Raw genomic sequence first — 22,397 nt, 5'->3', positions numbered from 1 at the left:
CACCTGTTTTGTAGTGACTATGTGCCGCAACAAAGATTAGAATATAACTGGCCGTTCATTTGTAAAAGTTTTATTTAGTTACGCCCAAGAATTATTTCTTGTGTAAAGTCTCTCAAATCAACATTCACAAAATACAAAATAAAAAGGAAAAAAAAAAATCACAATTTCCACTGAGCAAGAAGACAATTTTCAGTGAATATTTTAATAGTATCAAATCAATAAACTGATTTAGAGACCTTTCTTCCTGCTGGAACAGACACTGAGGTGTTCAGACTCGACACCCTTCAGACTGAGACTGGAGGGAAAAAACAAAATCCACACCACAAAGTCCTGGTACAGCAGCAAATTAAAAAAGAAAAAAAAAAAAAAAAAAAACAGAAATTGAAAACAGACAAAAAGCCAGTCACAACAAAATACCAGAGTCCGATAACGTCCGACGAAACAGCTGAAATAAACCACCGACTGAGATGCTCGCATTCTTGATTTTCTTTTTTTATTATTTCTTCACATTTCGGATCGGGGCAGTGAACGCAGCATGTTGTGAAAATGCCCGCCGACAGAGTCTCCTCTGATGCAGAACCACAGTTGGCCTTCGCCAGGCGCTTGTGTTACAAAGACAAACCTGGCTCAGCGTTTCCAGCTTTGCCTTGGGCTGAGCCCGACACGCAGGGGTTGGGGGGCGAACCATGGCCGACAGCCGGAGGGGCAGGTGATCCGAACACTATGGAATTCTGTATTATTATTATTATTAGGGGATGTTTTAGGGGGCGGGGGACATTTATAAACTCAGAAGTAACAAGAGAGCCATGACTCCTGTGGAAGCACATTCACACAAAAAAAAATTAAATTTAAAATTTTTAAAAGGAAAAAAAAAAGGGCACGTTGAAAACTGAAAAAGGCCATTTAAAAAAGCGACCCCCCATTTGTTACCAAAAAAAAATAAAAATAAGAGAAGAAAAGGAAACCCTGCCACACAGGCCTAGGAGCAGCTGAGTCTGTCCTCCAAAAGTGAAACGTCTCAGTGATTGCTTTCTGGGAAGGGTGAGCGTGAACGGGATCGGGAGCCGGGCAGGTTATTCTGAGCCGGGGCTGGAGACTGTGAGCGGGACTTGGAGCGGGACTTGGAACGGGACTTGGAGCGGGATTTGGAACGGGACTTGGAGCGGGATTTGGAGCGGGACTTGGATCGGGACTTGGAGCGGGACTTGGAGCGGGACTTGGAGCGGGACTTGGAGCGGGATTTGGAGCGGGATTTGGAGCGGGATTTGGAGCGGGATTTGGAGCGGGATTTGGAGCGGGACTTGGAGCGGGACTTGGAGCGGGATTTGGAGCGGGATTTGGAGCGGGATTTGGAACGAGATTTGGAGCGGGACTTGGAGCGAGATTTGGAGCGGGACTTGGAGCGGGACTTGGAGCGGGACGGGGATCTGGCCTTAGCGCCCCCAGATGACTTCTTGTCCGGGGTGCGGCTGATGGAGCGTGAGCGGCTGCGGCTGCGGCTCCTGGAGCGGCTGCGGCTCCTGGAGCGGGAATAGCTGCGAGACCGGGAGCGACTCTTGCTGTGACTGAGAAAACAGAGAGCGTTCGGGATTTAGATATTTTTTCCCCAACTATGTTCAGGAACATCTCAAGGTTCCAAGGACCATTTCCATTCAAACTGAAGCTGCAGTGGAACAGTGGCACTTCACACTTCCTGATTTCTAACACTTACAGAGATCTTCAAACATACGTTTCAAGATCTTCAAATTGTTTTTTTCAAAACCATTTTCTCGAATTACTGTGATTTTCAGACAAATACAGGCCCCCTCGTCATATTAAGACATCACATCTCGGGACGCACGTCTCGCACCTGAGAAGTTTTTAGAGCTCAAATGCAAAGTAAGACAAACGTTCACATTTAGAAAGCGGCCCCAAATGAATATTTTCCTCGATCTGCAAAGACAGTCAAGACAACTCACCCTCTGCTGTCCTCAAAGATCTTAAGCTTGCGTCCATTCAGCTCTGTCCCATCGAGCTTGGCAATGGCATTCTTCATGTCACTACGGGATGCAAATTCAACCACCCTGCCAGAGCCAGGTGTGTCAGCAGGGGTTCAGGCACGGCAGCAGAAAGACAGCTGGGCAGAAGGGAGGAAAACTCACCCTTCATTTTTGTTGGGCCTGTGAGCGTCAACAAAGGTCACTTCACCTGCTTTTCTCATCAAGTCTTTCAGGTCCTGTTTTAAAGCACAGATACGGGATGAGTAACAGAAAACTTACGACGTGTTGCTGAGAGCCTTTTCAGACCTAGGGGGAGACAAACAAGCAGACAGCAAAAAAAACAACACAAAACTAAAGCGTACAGATATTTGGGTTATCTACGCAGGAACAATGTGTATGATAAACCCCCGTTTCAGTGGAGAGCAGGTAAGCACAAGCCACTGAAAAATAATAAATACTGTGTAAATACGGACAAAACATCACATTCTTAATCCCATGAGTTCTTTAGCTTTTAACTGAACTGTAAAAAATCATAAAGGTGAGGCACCAGTCAGTTGTGCACAAATGCTTTAGCTTAAATGTATATATGACAATATAATGTATGATCATGTATAAATACTAATAATCTGAGTCTGATCAGTTTTGTAGGGCTGTCACTTTTTAGCCAGAAACAGTTGAAAAGTTTGCCAATGATCTATATAATCAATTTGTTGTCATGAGAACTGTCCGAGTTTCCTTCATTTTACTTGGGAGAAGCATGATACGTTTTGTCGACGTTAAATAGACAGACACACGGGGTGATGTCTGACGAACACCAAATCACTGAGTGGATCGACAGGGGCGCGTAAAAAGTCATCTGCCACATATTATGGCTGCATTACAACTCAAAAATAAGGTGACTCGTCTGACATGCGGGTCACATTTTGCTGCATTGAGATACGAAATTTGAACTGGGTTTGAATTCAAACGGGAGACAGACAATTTGGAAAAAAAAGTGACAGACCTATCATGAAGCTTACAAAAGTGTGCAAAATGGTATTCTTTATATTTACTGCTCATTCTATCATCTGACAATGTAAGTGTGCACCCCTTTACCACCCAACCCCCCCTACATACCCAATCACATGAGTTTTATGCTACTTACCATTCCATACCCAGGAAGACATTAGCATAGAGCCACTTGTCCAAATAGCAAATGGGAACCAATGCAGTGTTAAGCCCTTGAGAAACGACCTCGGCCTTGACTCGGCATCCGGCCTCCACAAGTAAGGAACCACCAGAGAGCAAGTAGGAGGAGGGGTGTGCGCCTGACTCAGCACCCCCCCCCAGCTCCATCAGCAACAGATAAAGACCCAAAGGGGAGACTGTAGGGGCCGCAGATTTGAGGGGAGTTACAGCAGTCGGGGATGCCAGCCCACAGAACCTCCAGACTGTGGCTACGGACCTCCTAAGGCTACCGTATCCTGCGCTAGACCACTTTCACCCGCTACGGGGCCCAGCCAAGACTTTAGACCGGCGGCAACTGCGTGTAAGGAGAGGCACCAAATGGACACTATTCAGACAACAACCAGGAGAGGGCGCTACAAACTTCTGACACCCCCAAGGAGGGTGGACATTCACCTCTGATACAAGGAAACCATATCAGAGCAGCTGTTGAAAAACAGTATAATGCTTTTAGTTAGAATGCCCATCATCAAATATAATGTGCTTTTTTCTTTAAAGGGAAAAAATGTGGAAAGTGGTAGAATAAAGAAAATACTAGGGGTTTCCTACTGTAATTAGCCAATTAAAATTCAAGAAACATTCATTACTTTTAATACCTATCAAATTAGTATAGATTAAATAAAAAAATTAACTCTAAAAGTGGTGTACAACTGAAAAAGTAGTGCTGAATAACAGAAAGTGAATGTTCAGTCATCTCTTACCTGCCAGCTGATGCGGGAAGAGAGGTTCTCTACAATCAGCCTGTGGTCGGTCCGCACAGGGGGCCCGTACCTGGAGGGACAACAGCATCGTGAGAAAAGACGGCTACGGCAAAATGTTTCACACTTACGCGGTGAACCGAACAAAAAAAGCTTGCAGGAAAGTCCAAAACTAACTAGTGTTGTGTAATTAAGTTATGTACTTCCTAAATCACTGCTGTAGTCATTACACTAAAAGCTCTTCAGTATTTTAAGTGGATTCATCGTTGGAACAACAGTCTTCTTTCTGTTGAGGCTCAAAACCTTAGTCAATCAATGAGGCTCAGCAAAGACGAGAGCCGTAAGTCTTTCCTGTCACATTATTATGAACACATCACTTATCCAGACACACAAAACATCCTTCCTTTAACTCTGAGTACTTTGATAAGCAAAACAGACAGCGGCGACGAATCATTGTTTTCTTTGGACCAAGCACTGGCAAAGTTTAAACACAGCAAGTCTATTCACTTTCACATTCAAGGATGTTCTCCAACGATGAAGCAACAATTGTTAATTATTTACATTCATGTAACATTCACCTGTGTATTAACAGGAACTAGGGCCATAAATGAAAGATATTTTAATGCTAACTTTGCAAAAAAATACTATTATCTAAAGTACGGGTACCTGTATAAAGAACTTCACATGGCTCAAAAAGGAATTTATCCCTGCTCATTAATTCATAAACTATTAACTGAGACTCAACTGTACCTAGATCCACTGCTGCGAGAGGGACGATAGCTGTTGAAGCGTCCCATTCCAGGGCCGCCACCACCACCACCCCTGCCTCTACGGGAGCGAGCGTGCTCAATGGTGACCCTGCAATGAAGATTTGGCAATTGAAGGAAAATACATGCAGTCAGTCCATCCTAACAAGAAGAGCAGGTTGGTATAGTTGCATAACTGCGGGCGACAACGACTGCGAGACCAAAGAAACGCAAACAAGGATGAAGTGAAGCGATTCCCAGAATATTCTTATTGTAGGCGACTTAACTCGTATGAAATCAGTCTTGCTGATCACGATGAGCCTTGTCATGAGCAGCCATTAACAGAACCAAAAACCAAGCTTGCGACAGGGTTAAGTATGAATACAAAGATGTGCTCAATTCCAGCATCCCTCATTTCATCAAGTCCATTTTCAGCAGGGATCCAGCCAATACGATAGATTACGGTATCATTCTCACTTTGAATACCTCTGACAATTTCGGGAAGACAAAATGTCTAGTAATTAACAAGTAAGATCTATTTAACAATTTTATAACTGACAATCATTTTCAGTTTGACTGAATTTTGTTTTCATTCAATTTTCAAGCATTTTCAAGAGTCAGGAATTATTAGCGGGGCAATTAAGGGCACATTCTATTCTTCAGGACAGGATAACATTTGGGGGATTTTCAGGACACATGGGTACCAGACAATCACAGATCAAAAAAATAAGCAAACATCAGGAGAATGATATGTGACAGTGACCATATTACACTGATCAGATCATAAGAATAGTTTTAAAAATTACAAATCCTTCAGGTCTCTTCTCAAAGGGACCATTTCGTGAAAAATATGCTCACCTTTCACTGCAGAGCTCTTTGCCATTCAACTCATACACTGCGTCATCTGCGTCTCTGTGATCATCAAATTCCTGAGAAGATAAAACTGAAATTTAATATAAGAGCAGGTTGTGATCAAATCAACTCCTACAATTCAACGCTGCCACTCAACACCGACCACAAAGCCGAAGCCGTTCTTCAAGTTGATCTCACGGATCCGCCCATATCCTTTGAAGAACTTCTCCACGTCCCTCTCCCTGGCGTGTGGGCTCAAACGGCCAATGAAGACACGACTGCCACTCATTGTATCCTGCTGTGGGGAAAAGAAGCCAACAGATTTTAATGCCATCAGACATTATATTATATGTTTAAAGTCATTGTGTTGCTCAAAAATGGCATTTCTTACTGTTTGGCCAACAATCAACAGCAAATGAAACCAAAAATTAACATTTCAAGAATTCCAGCTGCTACTGCTTTTGAACAAACTACTTTATAGCTTAGGATTTATTGATGTATTTTTGGTTTTAACATTTCATTTAATGGCAGGGTCCTGAATGGAACGGGTTTGGAAATCCTGTCATGATAGGCATGTGATTTCATCAAACGTGTTATCACTGCCCAGATAGTCAATATACTGCATATGAAACTTGTCATATTACCCCCTCCATGATACCTTTAAATAAAAATCAACTTCAAAACTTGGGATTTTCCCCCAACATGAAGCTCCAAGATAATTTCAACACTCCCCAAAACGGTAAGACATTGAAAAACGAAAGGAGGAAGAAAGATATTTCCATTGGGGATATGACCATGAGTTTATATTGGGTTTTCTTTTATTTTCGTTTTCTGTCAATAACCATATACCTGGGGGCAATTTTGCTCATAGAACTGATCTTACGTGTAAGCCGTTAAAACTGGGCAAAATCGATCCGGAGAAAATAGCGGGGATTCACGGCTAGTTTGACAATATTTGTCACACACGCTTTCTTTTCCGTAATTCAGTAAAATACAACCGTTCGCAAAACAACCTAACATAATCCAGTTATTACATGCCCAGTGCTTGTTACATGCACGTCAGTGGATTATATTTTAAAATAAGGACCCGAACGACTTGACAAGAGTAAAAGTTATCAAAACTTTAATTGTCCACAGTAGGGTTTTAATGGTTGTGAAGGTTATTCCGCGGTCACGTCGCGATAAACTGTGTTAAGTAAAGATTATTGCTAGCAACCAGGTGGGACTAAAAATGTGAAAACTCGAGATCGCGCTCGGGTTTTCAACCGAAATTGCACATCAAAATAAAATTCAAGTTGCGGGATGATAATATGTCAACTGTAACCGTTTAAAAATTGAAGAGCGTTGACGACGATGAATGAATTCACCGAGCAACACATCAGCCAACTGGCCTAGCATCGGTTAGCTAATCCTAACTGCGACGATAGCGTGCTAGCTAGCGTGTTAGCTAACTTCCCCCCTCTACTATCACTATTATCACCGCTAAACACACAATAACTGGGCTATTTCCCAACTCGATCGCATATTTTAATATTAATGTCAAACGGACTTTATATATTTAAAGAATAGCAGAGAGCAGCAGAAATTAACGTTTTTTTTTCTTTTTTCGAAACTCGTAACTCTCGTGTCCCTCCTCAATGGCAGCTGGCGTTCGCCGCGGCAAGCTAGCAAACGTTAGCCAGCTAATATTTACACCCAATAATTCAGCGTCTAATTAATCAAATAATAACGCCAATTCATCATTTTCGACCAGACTCGCACCTTGTTTTAACGGCGTGTGTCTCCCCCAATTATTCAAGTCGCTGGTCGTTAGTAAGTTCGTCGGGTCACTCGTTTTCGTTCCGCTCCGCTCGACAGTGAGTCAAAATGGCGAGTTGATGCTGAAAGGGGGAGGGAGCGGAGATCAGCAAACGGTTGCCAGGTTGGAGCTAAAACATTAACTGTCGCGGTTATTGTTTTATCTGCTCACAATTATGTTACCTTTTTCTTTTCAGTTGCACTGTGATAACTCTTTCGCTTGAATTCGTTTTCAAATATTTAAATCACACACGCATTGAGGTATTTTTAGCGGGGATACCACACGGATTTGGCAACCCTAACTGTATTTCTAGCTAAACGGCCGTTGCCACATGATTGAGAGGACTAGTAAACAACACAGTGCAACGACATGTGTTTTTGTATTTTATTATTAATACTGATGTTTCGTTGAATGTTGATGTTTGTCAATAAAGACTATTGTAACTTTTTAATTCAAATTTTAGTACTTTTCATCATTTTCTTCCACAATAAGAGTACATATTCCTTGCAACCCACAGTTATCATTCTTTGCTGATTTCAAAATTCAGTCTCCTTCCGAGGAGCATCACGTTTTTCCTAACATACCCTGCTTTCCCTTCTTCTTTGTAGCCCTCTTTTTTCAAGTTGTATATATTAGATATGTTGGAACTTCCCTTTCACAGCGTTTCCCTATGTGATGTCACAGCCCCCCTGCATCCCTTATGTTACATCACAGCTTTTCCTTTCGCATTGCGGTGACATGTCCTCCTCTGTTCCAACCTCCGCTACCCCTTTTTGCAGAAAATCTTCACTAATGTGAGCACCTTCCCCTGAGCAATGTCCCCTCACAGCTTCCCCTTTGGGACATGGAAGCTTCCCCTTGCATTGTGTGGGTGTTTCATCTTCATTGCCTCCCTCTGTTGGCCCTGACTCATTTTGAGTTCTCGATAGTTATTTAGGAGTATAAATTCTCACAGCATCCGTGCCATTTTACTGCCCACTATTCTTATATTTCGAGTGACAGCAAGAGAGGGGAGTCATTTCATTGTTACTTCATTTCTTTATTCTAGGACTATAACTTCTGAAATCGTATTGGGTCTGAAAAATGAAATACGAGGTTTAGGTTAACACAGTACATAGAAAAAAAATACCTGTCTGGTCTGATCTGTAGAAAGTGTAGATTTTTGGACTGATCATTGTGCAGCCCCCTGCCACCTCAAAATAAAGCAAAAGAAAAAAAATCTCAATGTAATGCAGCCAGCAAGGTGTAAGAATATTTCCAAAGTAAATAAGAGTACAGGTTATTTAAGGACATGAAGCAAAAGGAATGACTCTTATGCACTTTGTGTGTGTTCAGCATAAATTGGATGACTGTCACTTCACAAGTGTTTTGATTTCCTTCCTGAGTAATGGTAGCTGTCCATGAACGCATCGCTCTGGGAGCGTTAAGAGGGTTGAAGAAAATATAGCCTGGTTCACTGAGCGTTTGCATTACAAAAGCAGACTGCATGAGTTTAAATCAGGAAAAGTAAAAGGAGAAAACGCTCATCATTGTCATGAACACAGCCACTAATAATAGAGGAGACATGGACGTTAATGGGCCTGTGAATCAGAAATGATGAGAAATAACTATGACATCACATTGTTCCTTGCAGCAACATATCCTAAAAAAGAAAATAAAAGGAAGTACTTTTTTTTTCACCCTCCTTAAAAGGCTTCGCACCTGTAAACACATCTAGAACAGTTGCGCATTTTAAGCATGTTCACACTTTTTTGCCAAGATTTATGCAAGACGATTGTGCTGAGGCTAAAAATGGAATGACTGCTAGCCGCTAGCTTAGCTGCACCAGACATCAAACATGGCTGAGATAGACAGAGATCAATCATTCGAAAATGTTATTTGTAAAGAAGGTATTAAGATTGGTTTTTGAATGAGTACCCAAGATGTTTCCTTCATGTCTTGTTTGACAGCTGCCTGTCTTGACTGGGTATCCGGCTTGGTCACAACAGTCTTACATTACATTGCATTTGGCAGACGCTTTTATCCAAAGCGACTTACAATACTCTTTAGTTCAGCATTTGACGCTGATTCGAGTGAGAAGACTTGCTTGAGATTTTCACTTTGGAGTAAAGTGTCAAGATCTCAACCGACTTCAGACGTACAAGACAATGAAATGATCCAAACAATTATATCCAGGAAGTTTATGAAACTGTGGGTATTTTCATTCTACTTATGATTAAGCGACACCTCTAACCTCCATCCATATGCGAACACTCTGAAGACCCGTAAAGTAATGTGGTCATGTTTTATCCAGATTACCTTTTCATTTCATGTGTGGACTGCAGAGATCTTCCTAAACTGAAGGAAAGAATATAATTTTTATAACATCACTTCCTAAATGCCCATACCTTGCTGTTTCACTGCAGTGCTGCTCATACCTGTCGGCACCAGTGCTCTTGTGAACAAGTAAGAGGGTTGATTCATTTGTTCTCGTTGTCAGTGACACGGCGCTTGTTTGCACTGTTGCATCAGACGAAACAGTGAATTGTTTAAAAAACTTTCAGTCTTGCCTTCCTGCCTGATGATTTTCAGTGCTTTTATAGCTAATGGTCTGTTGAAAATGAAAATCGGAAATACGGTCAATAGGGTTTAAGGTTAGGGTGGTCACAGAAATAAGGTGAGGAGATAGCAGGGGGGTTTGGGAAATTAAATTTCATTTCAGGGGTGGATACAGGTGATGAAAGACCCCAGCTTGGATACACAAGTCGGTTCACATCGTCTTAACCGGCCCTTTAACAGTTTTGTGTCATTGTGCATTTTTTAATACATTTATTTTTTATTTTTTTGGGGGGGCGGGGGTCAAGACTGCTGTGCTTTTGGGGCGTCTGCACTTTCAAGCATGTCGTTAGCAATACAGACACCAGGCATTGGTGCTGCTTCCTGCTAAGCTAATAGCGACTGGAGTTGACTGATAATAAACCGCTTGGGTACAGAGCGTTCTAAAGCTAAAATCAGTGGCAAGAAAGTGTAAATATAATTCCCTAAAATGTTGGTTGTATAATTAAAATGACCACGATAGTTTGAGGGGTGAGTCATCTCTGAGTTTTTTCTTTGTTTACTGCTATCGCACTGTTATAATAAAAAGATTGTTTGGATATAAAAGTATAGACAAAAACTGCACCGGTGTATAAAGTCAGTAGTTGTCAGTGTAGCAGCTCGACTTTCTCTCAATGAGACGCGAGGCTGTGGGAAACTACAGCTTGTTAAACTGAAAATAAGTTGCCCTGATTAGTCACAACTAGCAATAATCTGGTTTAACTGGAAGCCTCGAGTCAGTTTATAATAGGTGTCAAATTGACTCATTCACTTTCAAAAAAACTAAGAGGAAATAGTTGGTATGATCAAAAAGGCGGCGTCTTTTCTCAGCTGGAACGAATGTTCTCAGGTTAAATCCTGTCAACATGCAGAGTTTGACCCGAAGGTACAGGCTAACCGTCTTTGAACCCTCTAAAGCGGTTAACATTGACGAGTTGAGTTTCACGCAAGAAAGGAAAAAAAAAAAAGTCTGCAGTATTAACTGAAGGCCACACAGGAGTTACAGAAGAGGGACCTGTTGAAGTTTACCAGATGAGCATTTTGTGTTTAACTCACGGTCTGAAGTCTCGGTTGTCTAGTCTACAAAAGCAGCTCTGAAGGCAGGGAACAAGGCTGACAAAGGTTTAGAAGTTCATGGAAAAAGGAATCTAACAGTAACATACTACAAACGTCAGATCTAGTAGTGGTTGTTGCAGACTCTGAGCCCTACCTCAGCGCGCAGGGCTCGGGTCAAAGTTCACCTGTCATCCTGTCCGGATAAAGTCTCTGAGGGTCCGAAGACTCCGGCAGCTGCACTCTTTGACAAACTACAACTGTTTTTTTCCTTCCTCTTTGAGTCAGAGGGCAAACAGTATGAGGTCAGGTTGTTGTTCAAACCCACGTGCCGCTTCAGCCACGAGCATCCGCGGCAGGAGGGTCCAGAGGTCAGCGGTAGGGATGTAGTTCACACCCTCGTGTGGCGGCAGTTGCGGGAGGAGCCCGAGCCGGCGGCCGCTGTGGCGCCGGACGGGGACGTGGGGTCGTCGTCGCTCGAATCGTTCTGCTCCTCCTTGTGGAGGCCCAGGCTGATGTGGCTCTGCAGAGCGGCCGGGGTCAACCATTCCTTCGGGAGGCAGCTCTGCAAGAAGGGGATGCAGGAGCTGAAGTACGCCAGCCTGTTGACCCAACGGGGGATTTCCCTTCCGCACAGCAACTGGAAAGCAGTCAAGTATCAGATGATATGCACTTTAATTTATGCATTTATTTATAGTCGTATCATGTTTACACTATCACAGGACAAAGTGCAAACCGATGGTGAGATCGCATGACACAGCGTCGGGAAACACGCTGCCTGATGGGGATCGCAGGCGGGCGAGATTCATGCATTTTGCACTTTTGCTTCCTGTGCTTCATCGGCTATTTGCTTTGTCAGCTCATCGCCATTAGCGAACGTTCCTTCTTCCCTTCCTTCGACAAATAACTGGTGGGCATTTCTCTGGGTTGAGAATCCCAGTGCTGAGGATCCCAGTGATCCCCAGCTGAGTCTCATGTGTACTCATAACCCCAAGGCATCATAAAAGCAAAAGCCAGAGGAAATCTTAAGGGTGGAAAACTGCACAGTAAAAAAAATCAATAGCAGATCAAATTTTAAGCAATTATATGAATGAAAATAAAATAATCAATTGAAATAATTAAAAGTCCATTTATTGAATAAATGAAAATGTTGATTTGCATTTAGCTAATATATTTGTCTTCTGTGACAAACATAGCTTTAACATGCTAAGTTTAATTGTTTTTAAATTTTACTGGATTTTTGTGAATCATCTTGAAAGTTGCCATCCAGATACGACAGGGTTTGAGCTTCCCTTGTCTTTGACAGCCCTTGTTCTGTTTAACACTCCGCAACCATGACACTAGGCTCCCAAACTGAGGTGCAACCGCTTTATAATCCAAAGTCGTTGTTTTTTTTTTTCTTAATGTCAACAGCACACAGTGGAAAAAAAAAAAAATTTTAAAAACCCCAGAGTGAGTTCTTCTGCGCAGATATCCAGCCTTTTCATTGAAAGAACAGCTGCCTTTTCATAAAGTGTCGCTATGGTCATTAAACTAATTAAAGGAAATTGTTAGAGCAGCTTTTCATTACATGACATATAGAAATCAGCTGCACAGAAGGACAAGGCAGCTCCGCATCATGAAGAAAGACAATGCTGTTGTTTCCATTTTTTAATTGACTAAGAAAATTTGAATGGGAATCGCGCAACACTGTCATTACGTAGCGTGCATTGATGAAAATATCTGGGCATGTGTGTTTATTCAGGGAGAATTCTAGGTAATTAGTTGATTTTAAGGTGTCATTATAATCTTTTGTCCATTTAACTTAATAAAAAGGAGTCAAGACAAGAACATTTTATCAACTATATCTGTAAAGCTTTCATCTTCCACTTCATATAACAGGGTCTTTTCCCATTTCGGTCAGGTCGCGTTGTAGCTCTTTTTCAAGACTCACATTTCCGACGGTAAAGCCAAAAAAAGACGTTTGTCCGGACAGACCTCAGACAGGGAGGAGGAGAAATGGTTGCAGTTTTTGTGCATGAGATGGTAGGCGTTGCCCCGAAACTCCTTCCCGAGCTCCTCCATGATTTTGTCGATGTCCTCCTCCGTGAAGTCTGTGGTGCCCAAAACAATGGCCTCCCTGATCACGAGCAGAGAAACACCCAACGTCACCGATTCAACGTCTTGGCATGCACGTGCATCCGCAACGCACACTCACTTGAATTTGAAGGTCTCCCCGAGTTCGGGGGCGTTCCCCGGGTTGATTTCAAAGATGCCGCTGAAAGGGTATGGATGCCCTCCATATGCAAATTCTATGAAGCAAACACAGGATATCTCAATGAACGGGGGAAATAAACAACTGGAGTTACACAAGATTCACGTCATTATGCATTGTCACACTGTTCTTAAACCATTAGCTCTGAATCACAGGTTCTTTCTTCCAGTAATTACGGCAGTATAATGGGGGAGGAAGGCCAGGGATCCAGCTGGGTGTCTGGAGTCGCTTCACGCTGATTAATTTTGTAGCCTTTGAATTCAGACATACATCTGAGATGCAACAAATATGTTGTGAATAAATCATTTACAAAAATTATGGAAATTATGCAACCTGTTCCTCTTGCTCTCCTGTGAGAACCAAATCATGTACTAGGTTTTTAAATCATGAAACACTTATTCCAGAGAGGGAATATCTTTGATACAGTCGTGAATATAAAATATAAATAAACAGATAAATACGCGTCTCGTATCTTTTGAGAAAATGGTGTTTGGCTGATACTTTTTTTGATGTCAGCGGGAGCTTCACACACTCCTCTGAAAACTCAGATTGTCATGAAAATGAAAGCGGCAAAAGACACTAAAGAGCACTTTGTAAACACTTAAAAGCAAAGAAAAGATGAGAAATTCTCACTTTTATCAGAACCTCAAATGTCAAAATTGAAAGTCAGCGGACACACACAAGTAAAAGAATCACACAATATACAACAGGTGTTTCACAAATATATTACATGGCTATGATACCTCTTCAGTTTCCTTGGTGTGTATGTACACACACACGCACACACGCATAGACACACAAACACACACAGAAGTAATACCCTGAAACTGTCAGTTGATGTTATTCACCGCTCAATGATTTATGAGACAAAGCCAAGGTTTGGGTCTGTAAAACACACCAATTTGCATGCTTTACTGATGTCACCTAGGTGTTGCTATGACGACCAGCCACGGCTACGCGGGCGCCGAAAATCAGGGAAAACCTCTGGATCCTCGTTCCGAGAGTTGAACCAAGTGAACAGCTTGAAGCAGAAAGACGTCACTGATAAAAATGGGACCGGCACTAATGTGCTGAAGCTAAGCTATGACTATATTCAGGCCTGTTTGCTATTTCTTTTTGTTTTGTATTATTTTTTATGGGAAACTGGAGGTCATTGTTTTTACATGTGATCTCAGCTGAGAGTCACCAAGTGAGTACGATGGCCTCTTTATATTATTTTGTAAAATTTCTACAGAGATATAATGAAAGACGTTCAACAAGGTGTGAGGTGTAAAGCGCGCCTGAAGCAATCGGACGCAAACTGACAGAATAAAAAAATGGGATTTCTAACATTTTGAAATGAGATACGAAGAGACGAGTTCCCTGACAGCTTTTCAAAATACACATAAAATCAGTGAGAAACATCTCATGTATCAGCAGAAAAAACAAAACAAAATAGAATGAAAAATTAGCATAAACCAGCCAAATGTAAAAGATAATTCTAATCAAATGAATATGATAGGAACAAAACATTTTTAGATGATTAAAAAAAAAAAAACCTGTGTAAAATAGTTAAAATGAAAACTTGAGTTTAAAATCACTTGGACCATTGATTAGTATGGATGAAATACCTCTGAAAATCTCGCCCTTATTTAAGGTTTTACATTACATTAAACATTAAACGTTAAAACGATAAAAAAAAAAAACAACAGAATTAGCTAATCTCATCTTCTGTCCATATGGCATTTTATCTTGATCTGTGAATCAAGTTCGACTTACTAAACCTAAATTTAGAGGTGAGAGCGAATCTACACAATGACAACGTTCCACAGAGCGGAGATTCAATGCCTCTGCTCTATGAGAATAATGGGATTCTGCGTCATCCACTTTCATGCTGGTTTCTGCCTCTATTTTTCAAAAAAAGAGTCTGCACGCACACACACACACACACACACACACACACACACACGCACACACACACATGCACACACATACACACAAAATAATACACCGTGATTCACTGCTGAGAAATGGGGTCACTTCATGACGAGTAAAACACATTTCTTGTTCGGATTCTTCTGCGGGTGTGTGCATGTGTGTGCATGTGTGTGTAGCTTCAAGTCCCAATGTAATGGGATTTCATGAGTTTCGGTACAGGGTTGCTCTCTTACCTCTGCCATAAAGTTCAATGCCTGAGTGGAAGACTCCAATTCCCAGATTGGAAGTATATTCGTTTATCCAGTACTGCAAAGACAGGAGCGGATACAAATACGTCAATATTATTTTAAATACTATTACCGTATATAAAACCAGGGGTGCAGCAGAGGCTCTGTGGAGCACCATCGAGATTCAAGGAATTTATCATCTAACTAACTGTACAAATACAGGGAAGTATAAGGATGTAAATGTAACAACCATCGGTATATGTCCTATCATTTGTAGTTCTCAATCATTTGATTGAATTTTTGTCTTATTTTACTTTTTTAAATGTGTTCCGAACAGATTCAAAGTATGTAACCTTGGAGGTTTAAACAAATGATGCTGCATTTAATTGCATTCATTTACATTTGGACCTGTGTAGCTCAGCTTTGCGATACATTTTTTTTCTCATTTATTTTTTATATTCTATTTTACACGTAACATTTAACTTCTGACCAGCGAAAATGGTCACAACGTACATAACCACGTGTTCCTGTTCCTCCCTGTTGTCAATAATTTCCTTACAGGAATCGTCCCTTTTCTCTATATTTTTGTCGTTTCGATTTTAATGCAGGTTTGCTGCCTTAGTTGGTTTATTTTTTTCCTTTGTAGTTTCATTAAATTTAATTCTACACTGTTAGAAGGTGGCATCCTACACATAAATCTCAATGAAATATTAATCACAAAAATGGGATACATTGGACAGAAAATAAGAATAAGAATAAGAATAAGAATAAGAATAAGAATAAGAATAAGAATAAGAATAAGAATAAGAATAAGAACAACTTTATTTATCCCCAAGGAAATTGTTGTGCCAGAGTTTCAAGTAAAAACATAACAATAATAAATAATAGTAGGAAGGAGGGAGAGTAAGAAATACAAATAAAAACCATAAGTGTCAAAGTCATTTCGATTTTAATGCGGGTTTGCTGCCTTAGTTGTTTTATTTTTCCTTTGTAGTTTCATTAAATTTAATTCTACACTGTTAGAAGGTGGCATCCTACACATAAATCTCAATGGAATATTAATCACAAAAATGTGATATATTAGACAGAAAATAAGAATAAGAATAAGAATAAGAATAAGAATAAGAATAAGAACAACTTTATTTATCCCGAAGGAAATTGTTGTGCCAGAGTTTCAAATAAAAACATAACAATAATAGATAATAGTAGGACGGAGGGAGAATGAGAAATACAAATAAAACCATAAGTGTCAAAGTCAAGGCTATAAAGTGTTTTAAGGTCTTAAAAAGTACAAGGATTTGAATATCCCCTTCGGCTGAAGGAAGAGGAATTAAAATGAATTAAATGATAAGCAGCATTACTGATCTATCACACCTGAAAGTCTTTGGACCCCGCGGAGAAAAATGTACACATTAGCAGTTCCTGCTGTCCGACGTCGGCAACCCCGAGTGACCCCCGATGGTGGTGGATGATCTGGGGATAATTCAAGGCAGCCGACGCTCCCACGCCCCCGGCCACCCCCCGAGGAAGAGCGAGGAAAGCCATCTTTGCAGCTGTCGTCTATTAATAATGGAAAACGCGATACAATAAAAGCAAATCTGGGAGTCTCCTCGTGTTCCCGGGCTGACCTCCACCCTGTTAGCTCTCCAGCTTTTTGCCATTTCATTCCAGGAACCGGGGAAACCTTTTGGTTTCCAGGAATCTACCACGCATGGGAGGGGAGACGGAGACGGGCGGCCTGACCTTCCCCAAGAGGGTGTAAACAAGTGCAGCCTTGGAAGCGTTGGATTTGATTTTTCTCTCTTTTTGTTCCCCCAGTCTTGCTTTACGTAGTTGGAGAAAGTCTGCCAGAGCAGATATATCATCCCCAGCTTTACATCCACCGTGGTTTCGCATTAACGATGATCGATCCTTCTTCATCGCTCTACACATGACTCACTTTCATTCTGGTGTGTTTTTTTTTTTTAAGAAAGACTGACACTTGATATTTACAGAAAAAAATCAATAAATTGACTGGTATCCTGTGAGAACATGTCGCTCAAAATAGAACTGGGGGAAACTACAAGTACTCAACACAGGAAATGTCACGGTTCGTATTTTACCGATCACATATGTTTATGACCTTACATGACAAGTGAGCTGCTCTCAGAACAATGTGAGATCGTTTCAACAATCACCGAATGTTAGTTTAATGTCAGGGACGTGTCACTCAATATCAGAAAGACATCAGACAGCACTTTAAAATCCACTTTGGGGCTTAAAAAAGAAAACAGCAACAACATGCATGACACAGGCTGATAATTCAATGCCAAAAAGACAATCATCGGATCAATCACACATCAGGAAGAGCCGAGGGAAGCAAGAACACAACGCTGGGACTTCAGACCAAGAAAATATTCATCTCTAATGATTTTTAACCGCCAGGTCGTGTGGACCCGAGCATGTTAGGAAGATACCGCTCTCTGGTTAGTGAACAGCACAACATCATCATCTGCTGCTGTCAGGGTTAAGCATCCCAAAATGTACATTCGGCGAAATATCTGCATTTGAACAACATTGGCGTCCGGCTGGGAGTGCACACAGGTCAGATCTTTGATTGATTGAAAATGTTTAATAGTTAAGTTTTCCTCTCAGCTCACTGGCATAAGCTGATCGGGGGAAAGAGGCTCAGCTCTGTCTGCCTCGCTCTTCACCGACGCTTGTATGAACACATGGAGACCCAGCAGCTGCCCGAGCAGCTGTCGCTACCGGCCTCGTGGTCATCATTATCGACATCTGTGAGACGCCGCAAAGGTGCCGGGCGAGTGAGCGCAGTCCGACACTGCAGCTCGCTTTGTGTTTTGAGGATTGTGTTTGTGTGTTAAGGTGTGAGAATTCTTAAAATCACAGTTTCTCTCTCTCTCTGGATAACAGCGTCATTTAATCATTTTAATCTTTTTAATTCCTCTTCCTTCAGCCGAAGGGAATATGCAAATCTTTGTACTTTTTAAGACCTTAAAACACTTTATAGCCTTGACTTTGACACTTTATAGTTTTATTTGTATTTCTTATTCTCCCTCCTTCCTACAATTATTTATTATTGTTATGTTTTACTTACAACAATTTCCTTCGGGATAAATAGTTATTCTTATTCTTATTCTTAGTCTTATTCGTTTGGTTTGAATGGATTAAAGGTAGTCTTCACTCTCCACTTAAAACATCATAATTATTAAATAAAAAAAAGAGGGCGAAGAGGACTTTAAATCTCAATTTTTTTCTTTTCTTGCTTGGCTTATTCTTTGATAATTATGAACTAAGTTTTGAAGTAGCTTTTCAGGAGTGTTTTTTTTTTCCTGACTTAGAATTAACTTTTGAATAGTTTTTTCTTCCATTCTTGTGTTTTCTACAGCTCTAAAACCAAAAAGGATTTGAATTTAGCATCCAAGCATCCAGTCATACCTCCTTCACCAGCCAAACGGCTCACTGTCATCAGATATGTGAATAAGTACCTGCAAATAAAAAATCCTCTCATAATTTTTATATCTAAGGACATAATATTGCGTGTCTGGTAATAAACCTGCCTCCGGTATGGGCGCCCTTAAACTCTGCCAACAATGTTTTTGCAGTAAATTGAGTGGTTTAGTGGATTTACAACCACATGTTGTATAATATTCTCACCATGTGAGTGTGTGTGTGTGTGTGTGTGTGTGTGTGTGTGTGTGTGTGTGTGAGAGGACAAGGCAGTGGGCTGCACGTCTCTGAATGAGGACGCTTGTCCAAGGTTGATGTGAGTGGGTTTATCATGTGAGCTGTGGGCTCAGACAGGCGCTTATCTCACAAGTCACATGACTGGATGCTTTCCATGGTATATAAACAACAATATATATATAAACAACAATTTCCTTCAGGATAAATAAAGTTGTTCTTATTCTTATTCTTAAACCAATTTTCAGTTGTTGAACAAAGTAAGCGTTGGGTGACTATTGGATCAATTACAGGCAACAGGACAAGTTGCAGATTCTCAGAATGTTTAAACACAAGAACTTGTATTTTGCGAAGCAGTGTTAAAATTTCCATTTTTTTTTTTTTACATTTTTTACTATTTCACGAGATGATTTCTTTTTTGCATTTCTGAAAAATGCATCAGGTGAATTTTTACAAGTAAGCGAGAAATTACCTGAGAAATACAGACTCAATGCCTTAAAAAAGTAAAACAAAAAATTGTGTTAAAAGAAAAAAAAAAATTGAAAAAAGTCGGTGGTTTGTTTTGTGTTTAAATCAACTGCTTCTTTTTCACATTTTTCCAATTTTCACTGGATAGTTCCCTTCCTGAGTAAAATGAAGCCCACGTCAAAATTTGTGAGAAGAAACCAGAAAAAAAATCTTCTTTTCCTTTGGGCTTTTCCCTTCAGGGATCGGCACAACAAATCAACCTTTTCCATCTCACTATCCTCTGGATCCTCCTCGCTCACACCAACTAACTTCATATCCTCTCTCACGACGTCCATCCATCTTCTCGTTGGTCCTCCTCTAGACCTCCAGTCCCGGCATCCGTCTACCAATATACTGACTCTCCCTCCTCTGTCCATGACCCAACCATCTCTGACCTTCTCTCCAAAACATCTACCAAGTGCCGTCCCTCCGACGGACTCATTCCTGATCCTCTCCATCCTGGTCACTCCCAAAGAGAACCTCAACATCTTCATCTCTACGACTTCCAGCTCTGCTTCCTATCTTTTCTTCACTGCAGCTGTCTCCAAAAAATACAGCATCGCAAGTCAAACCCCTGTCTTATACACCTTTCCTTTCATTCTGGCTGATATTTTTTCAATTGCGTAGAAGATACAAGAGAAAAAGAAATAAAATAAAGTTTCCATTGCTGGAAATGCTGTGTTTTAAAGGTCAGATCTGTGTCCGTGCAGCGTACCATGAGTCAATTAATTCATTTTCATTTTAAAGGAAAGTGGGACAACAGGTAAGAGTTCTGGGGCTCCTGAAGGTCAGCAGATCCAGATCCACTCCCTGCATTGCCAAACTTTGTCATTGAGCGCCCACGTTGATTATTCAAATTGTGAAAACATCCTGTGATCCAGTGAAACAACGGATGTGTGTTGCTTCCGAGCGTCCTGCAGCGGGACGGGCCCGCTGCCGGTGCCGGTGCCGGTGCCGGTGCCGCATCCACCTCTCACCCCCGGAGTCAGATTACAAATCTCCTCCGTCACAAAGGCATCACGAAACGGAGAGAAAAGTGAGTGAGGTTCGGTTTGCACTTACCATATCATACACGTTAAGGATGACAGGTTCATTGGCCATGATTTAAACCTGAGCTGCGAGGGTTAGACGTGTCCACACCTCCGCGTTTTTCCTCTTTTTTTGTGTGTTTGTGTCTAAAAGATCCTCAGCACCTCCACACGCCGCAGAAGCACCGGGGCCACACGGCTTCTGCTGCAGGGTTACAACTTCCAACTACCTCCTAGGCAAAGAAAGTGGCCAGCTGAGAGGAAAGCTTATCAGATATTACCGAGGTCGGGAGGAAACTCCGGGCACCATGTTTCTGCTCCACAGAGGATCAACCTGCTGACAGGTGACGGAGGGGGGCGGAGGTGACGGCTGGATCCGGAGCGGAGGGTGAAAAGGGCCTGCAAGTGTCGTGATGTGAGCCGGGCGTCCTCCTGTCATCGCGGCTCGCCGGGTGCACCGATGGGGCACGACGGAGGCGCACAGCGGGTTATTTTCTCTCGGACGGGCCGGTGAAGGGAAGGCGGACGACGGATGGACGGACGGACGGCGAGGCGGCTTCACCACCACCAGCAGCCGCAACAGCGACATCCGCTCCCGCTCCCGCTCCGGCTCCCGTTCCGGCTGCTCCACTTCCCCCTTCGCCGCGACATGACTCCACCAGAAGCGGAGGTTCCCCCGACGGACGGAGCGGCCGAGATCCGGGCCGTGTGTGTCGCGGGGGGTCCGGTGGCTCCGGCTCCGGTTCCGCTTCGCTCTCCGTCTCCGCCGATTACATCATAGGGGGCTGGGAGGCAGCATCCTCCGCCAGCTGATGCTGGTGGGAGGACGGGAACAAAACACTATCTTTCCCCCTCCCTCCCTTCCGCCTCCGCCGGCTCAGCATCACGAAACCTAAAAAGAAAAAAACACGAATTAAAAATATTTTCCAGCCATTTTCCCTACTTCAGTTTTAACAGTAATATGTAACTAACGGGAGTTTTTTTTTTGGTCTCCTTTAAATGACGACTGCTTTTATTGTTGTGCTACATTCGAAACTGCGGTTCTGTCGGCAACGTTGGTGGGCTGAGTTACATTTGAAAGCTTTTTTTTATTATTATTATTATTAAATTATGACACTAAATCCGACCGAAGTGAGACGTCAGAACCGTATTTTCTGTTACCCCGGAGTAAATAATTCGGGGTTAGTGTGATACAAGGTTTAGCTACAAACCTTCCGTTTTACGTCCTCCGTCAAGTGTTGCAGCTGATGGGAAAACATGAAGAAGAAAAAAGAAACAAAAATGTGCCCTTTTTTCTGTCAACATTACGACCACTAAATAAGAAAGACGCCTTAAATGGCTAAAAAGAAACATATTACCACGCTTCAAATGCTAATTCAGAACATCCGGTTGTATGGTTGTGCTCAGCTAGCTTCATGGATTTAAGCTAACTTTGCTGACAGCTAATATGACTAATTTAATGGACATTAAAGGCTAACACTCACAAATATTCAACTCTAATGTTTTCACTTCATAGCCAAATAATGTTGAATTGTTTAAAACTTTCCAATTTTGACTGTTGTGAGTACAGGTGTAGTCTACATTGCTTCAGGTGACTGGCCGTGTCCCCAGTGACCGCAACTTGAGTTACAGAAAAATAAAGATAATTCATCGAAAGGCCTGACATTTCCATCCATCCATCTTCTACTGCTTAACTGGGGTCGGATCATGGGGGTAGCAGAGCCCCAGAGTTCCCCTCTCCCCAGCCACTTGGTCCAGCTCTTCTGGTGGACATAGACATAGTCCCTCCAGTGTCTCCTGGGTCTTCCCCAGGTTGGACATGTCCACAACATCTCACCACCAAGACATCCAAAGGC

At 41.9% G+C, this 22,397-nt stretch overlaps 2 protein-coding genes across 5 annotated transcripts; both read right to left on the bottom strand.

The window, feature by feature from the left end:
* Window positions 1-483: 483 nt before the first annotated feature.
* On the bottom strand, window positions 484-7,385 carry srsf5a (serine and arginine rich splicing factor 5a). Of its 2 annotated transcripts, none has more exons than XM_086158385.1 (8): window positions 7,261-7,385; window positions 5,663-5,797; window positions 5,506-5,576; window positions 4,652-4,759; window positions 3,905-3,974; window positions 2,142-2,215; window positions 1,959-2,063; window positions 484-1,565 (listed from the first exon to the last, which is right to left on the bottom strand). In XM_086158385.1, exons 2-8 carry the CDS (start codon window positions 5,786-5,788, stop codon window positions 1,019-1,021), a joined length of 1,101 nt encoding a protein of 366 aa, XP_086014511.1. In that variant the 5' UTR covers window positions 5,789-5,797; window positions 7,261-7,385; the 3' UTR covers window positions 484-1,018. The 2 variants fall into 2 exon arrangements, with proteins under 2 accessions (XP_086014511.1, XP_086014520.1); XM_086158394.1 differs by having other exon boundaries at window positions 5,663-5,794; window positions 7,261-7,379.
* A 930-nt stretch (window positions 7,386-8,315) lies between these two features.
* Window positions 8,316-21,592, bottom strand: LOC147238069 (deubiquitinase DESI2). Of its 3 annotated transcripts, XM_086158415.1 has the most exons (6): window positions 20,849-21,592; window positions 20,576-20,774; window positions 15,329-15,401; window positions 13,122-13,215; window positions 12,902-13,043; window positions 8,316-11,564 (listed from the first exon to the last, which is right to left on the bottom strand). In XM_086158415.1, exons 2-6 carry the CDS (start codon window positions 20,612-20,614, stop codon window positions 11,316-11,318), a joined length of 597 nt encoding a protein of 198 aa, XP_086014541.1. In that variant the 5' UTR covers window positions 20,615-20,774; window positions 20,849-21,592; the 3' UTR covers window positions 8,316-11,315. The 3 variants fall into 3 exon arrangements, with proteins under 3 accessions (XP_086014541.1, XP_086014532.1, XP_086014549.1); XM_086158406.1 differs by having other exon boundaries at window positions 20,576-21,592; XM_086158423.1 differs by having other exon boundaries at window positions 11,327-11,564; window positions 12,858-13,043; window positions 20,576-21,592.
* Between the last annotated feature and the right edge of the window lie 805 nt (window positions 21,593-22,397).

This window comes from Fistularia commersonii, chromosome 1 (assembly GCF_037954325.1).
Source record: "Fistularia commersonii isolate RoL2024-O1a breed Wild chromosome 1, RoL_Fcom_v1.0, whole genome shotgun sequence".
Classification (NCBI taxonomy): Eukaryota; Metazoa; Chordata; class Actinopteri; order Syngnathiformes; family Fistulariidae; genus Fistularia; species Fistularia commersonii.
Note: the sequence above shows the minus strand (reverse complement) of the source record. Positions and strands in the feature narration are given on the sequence as shown.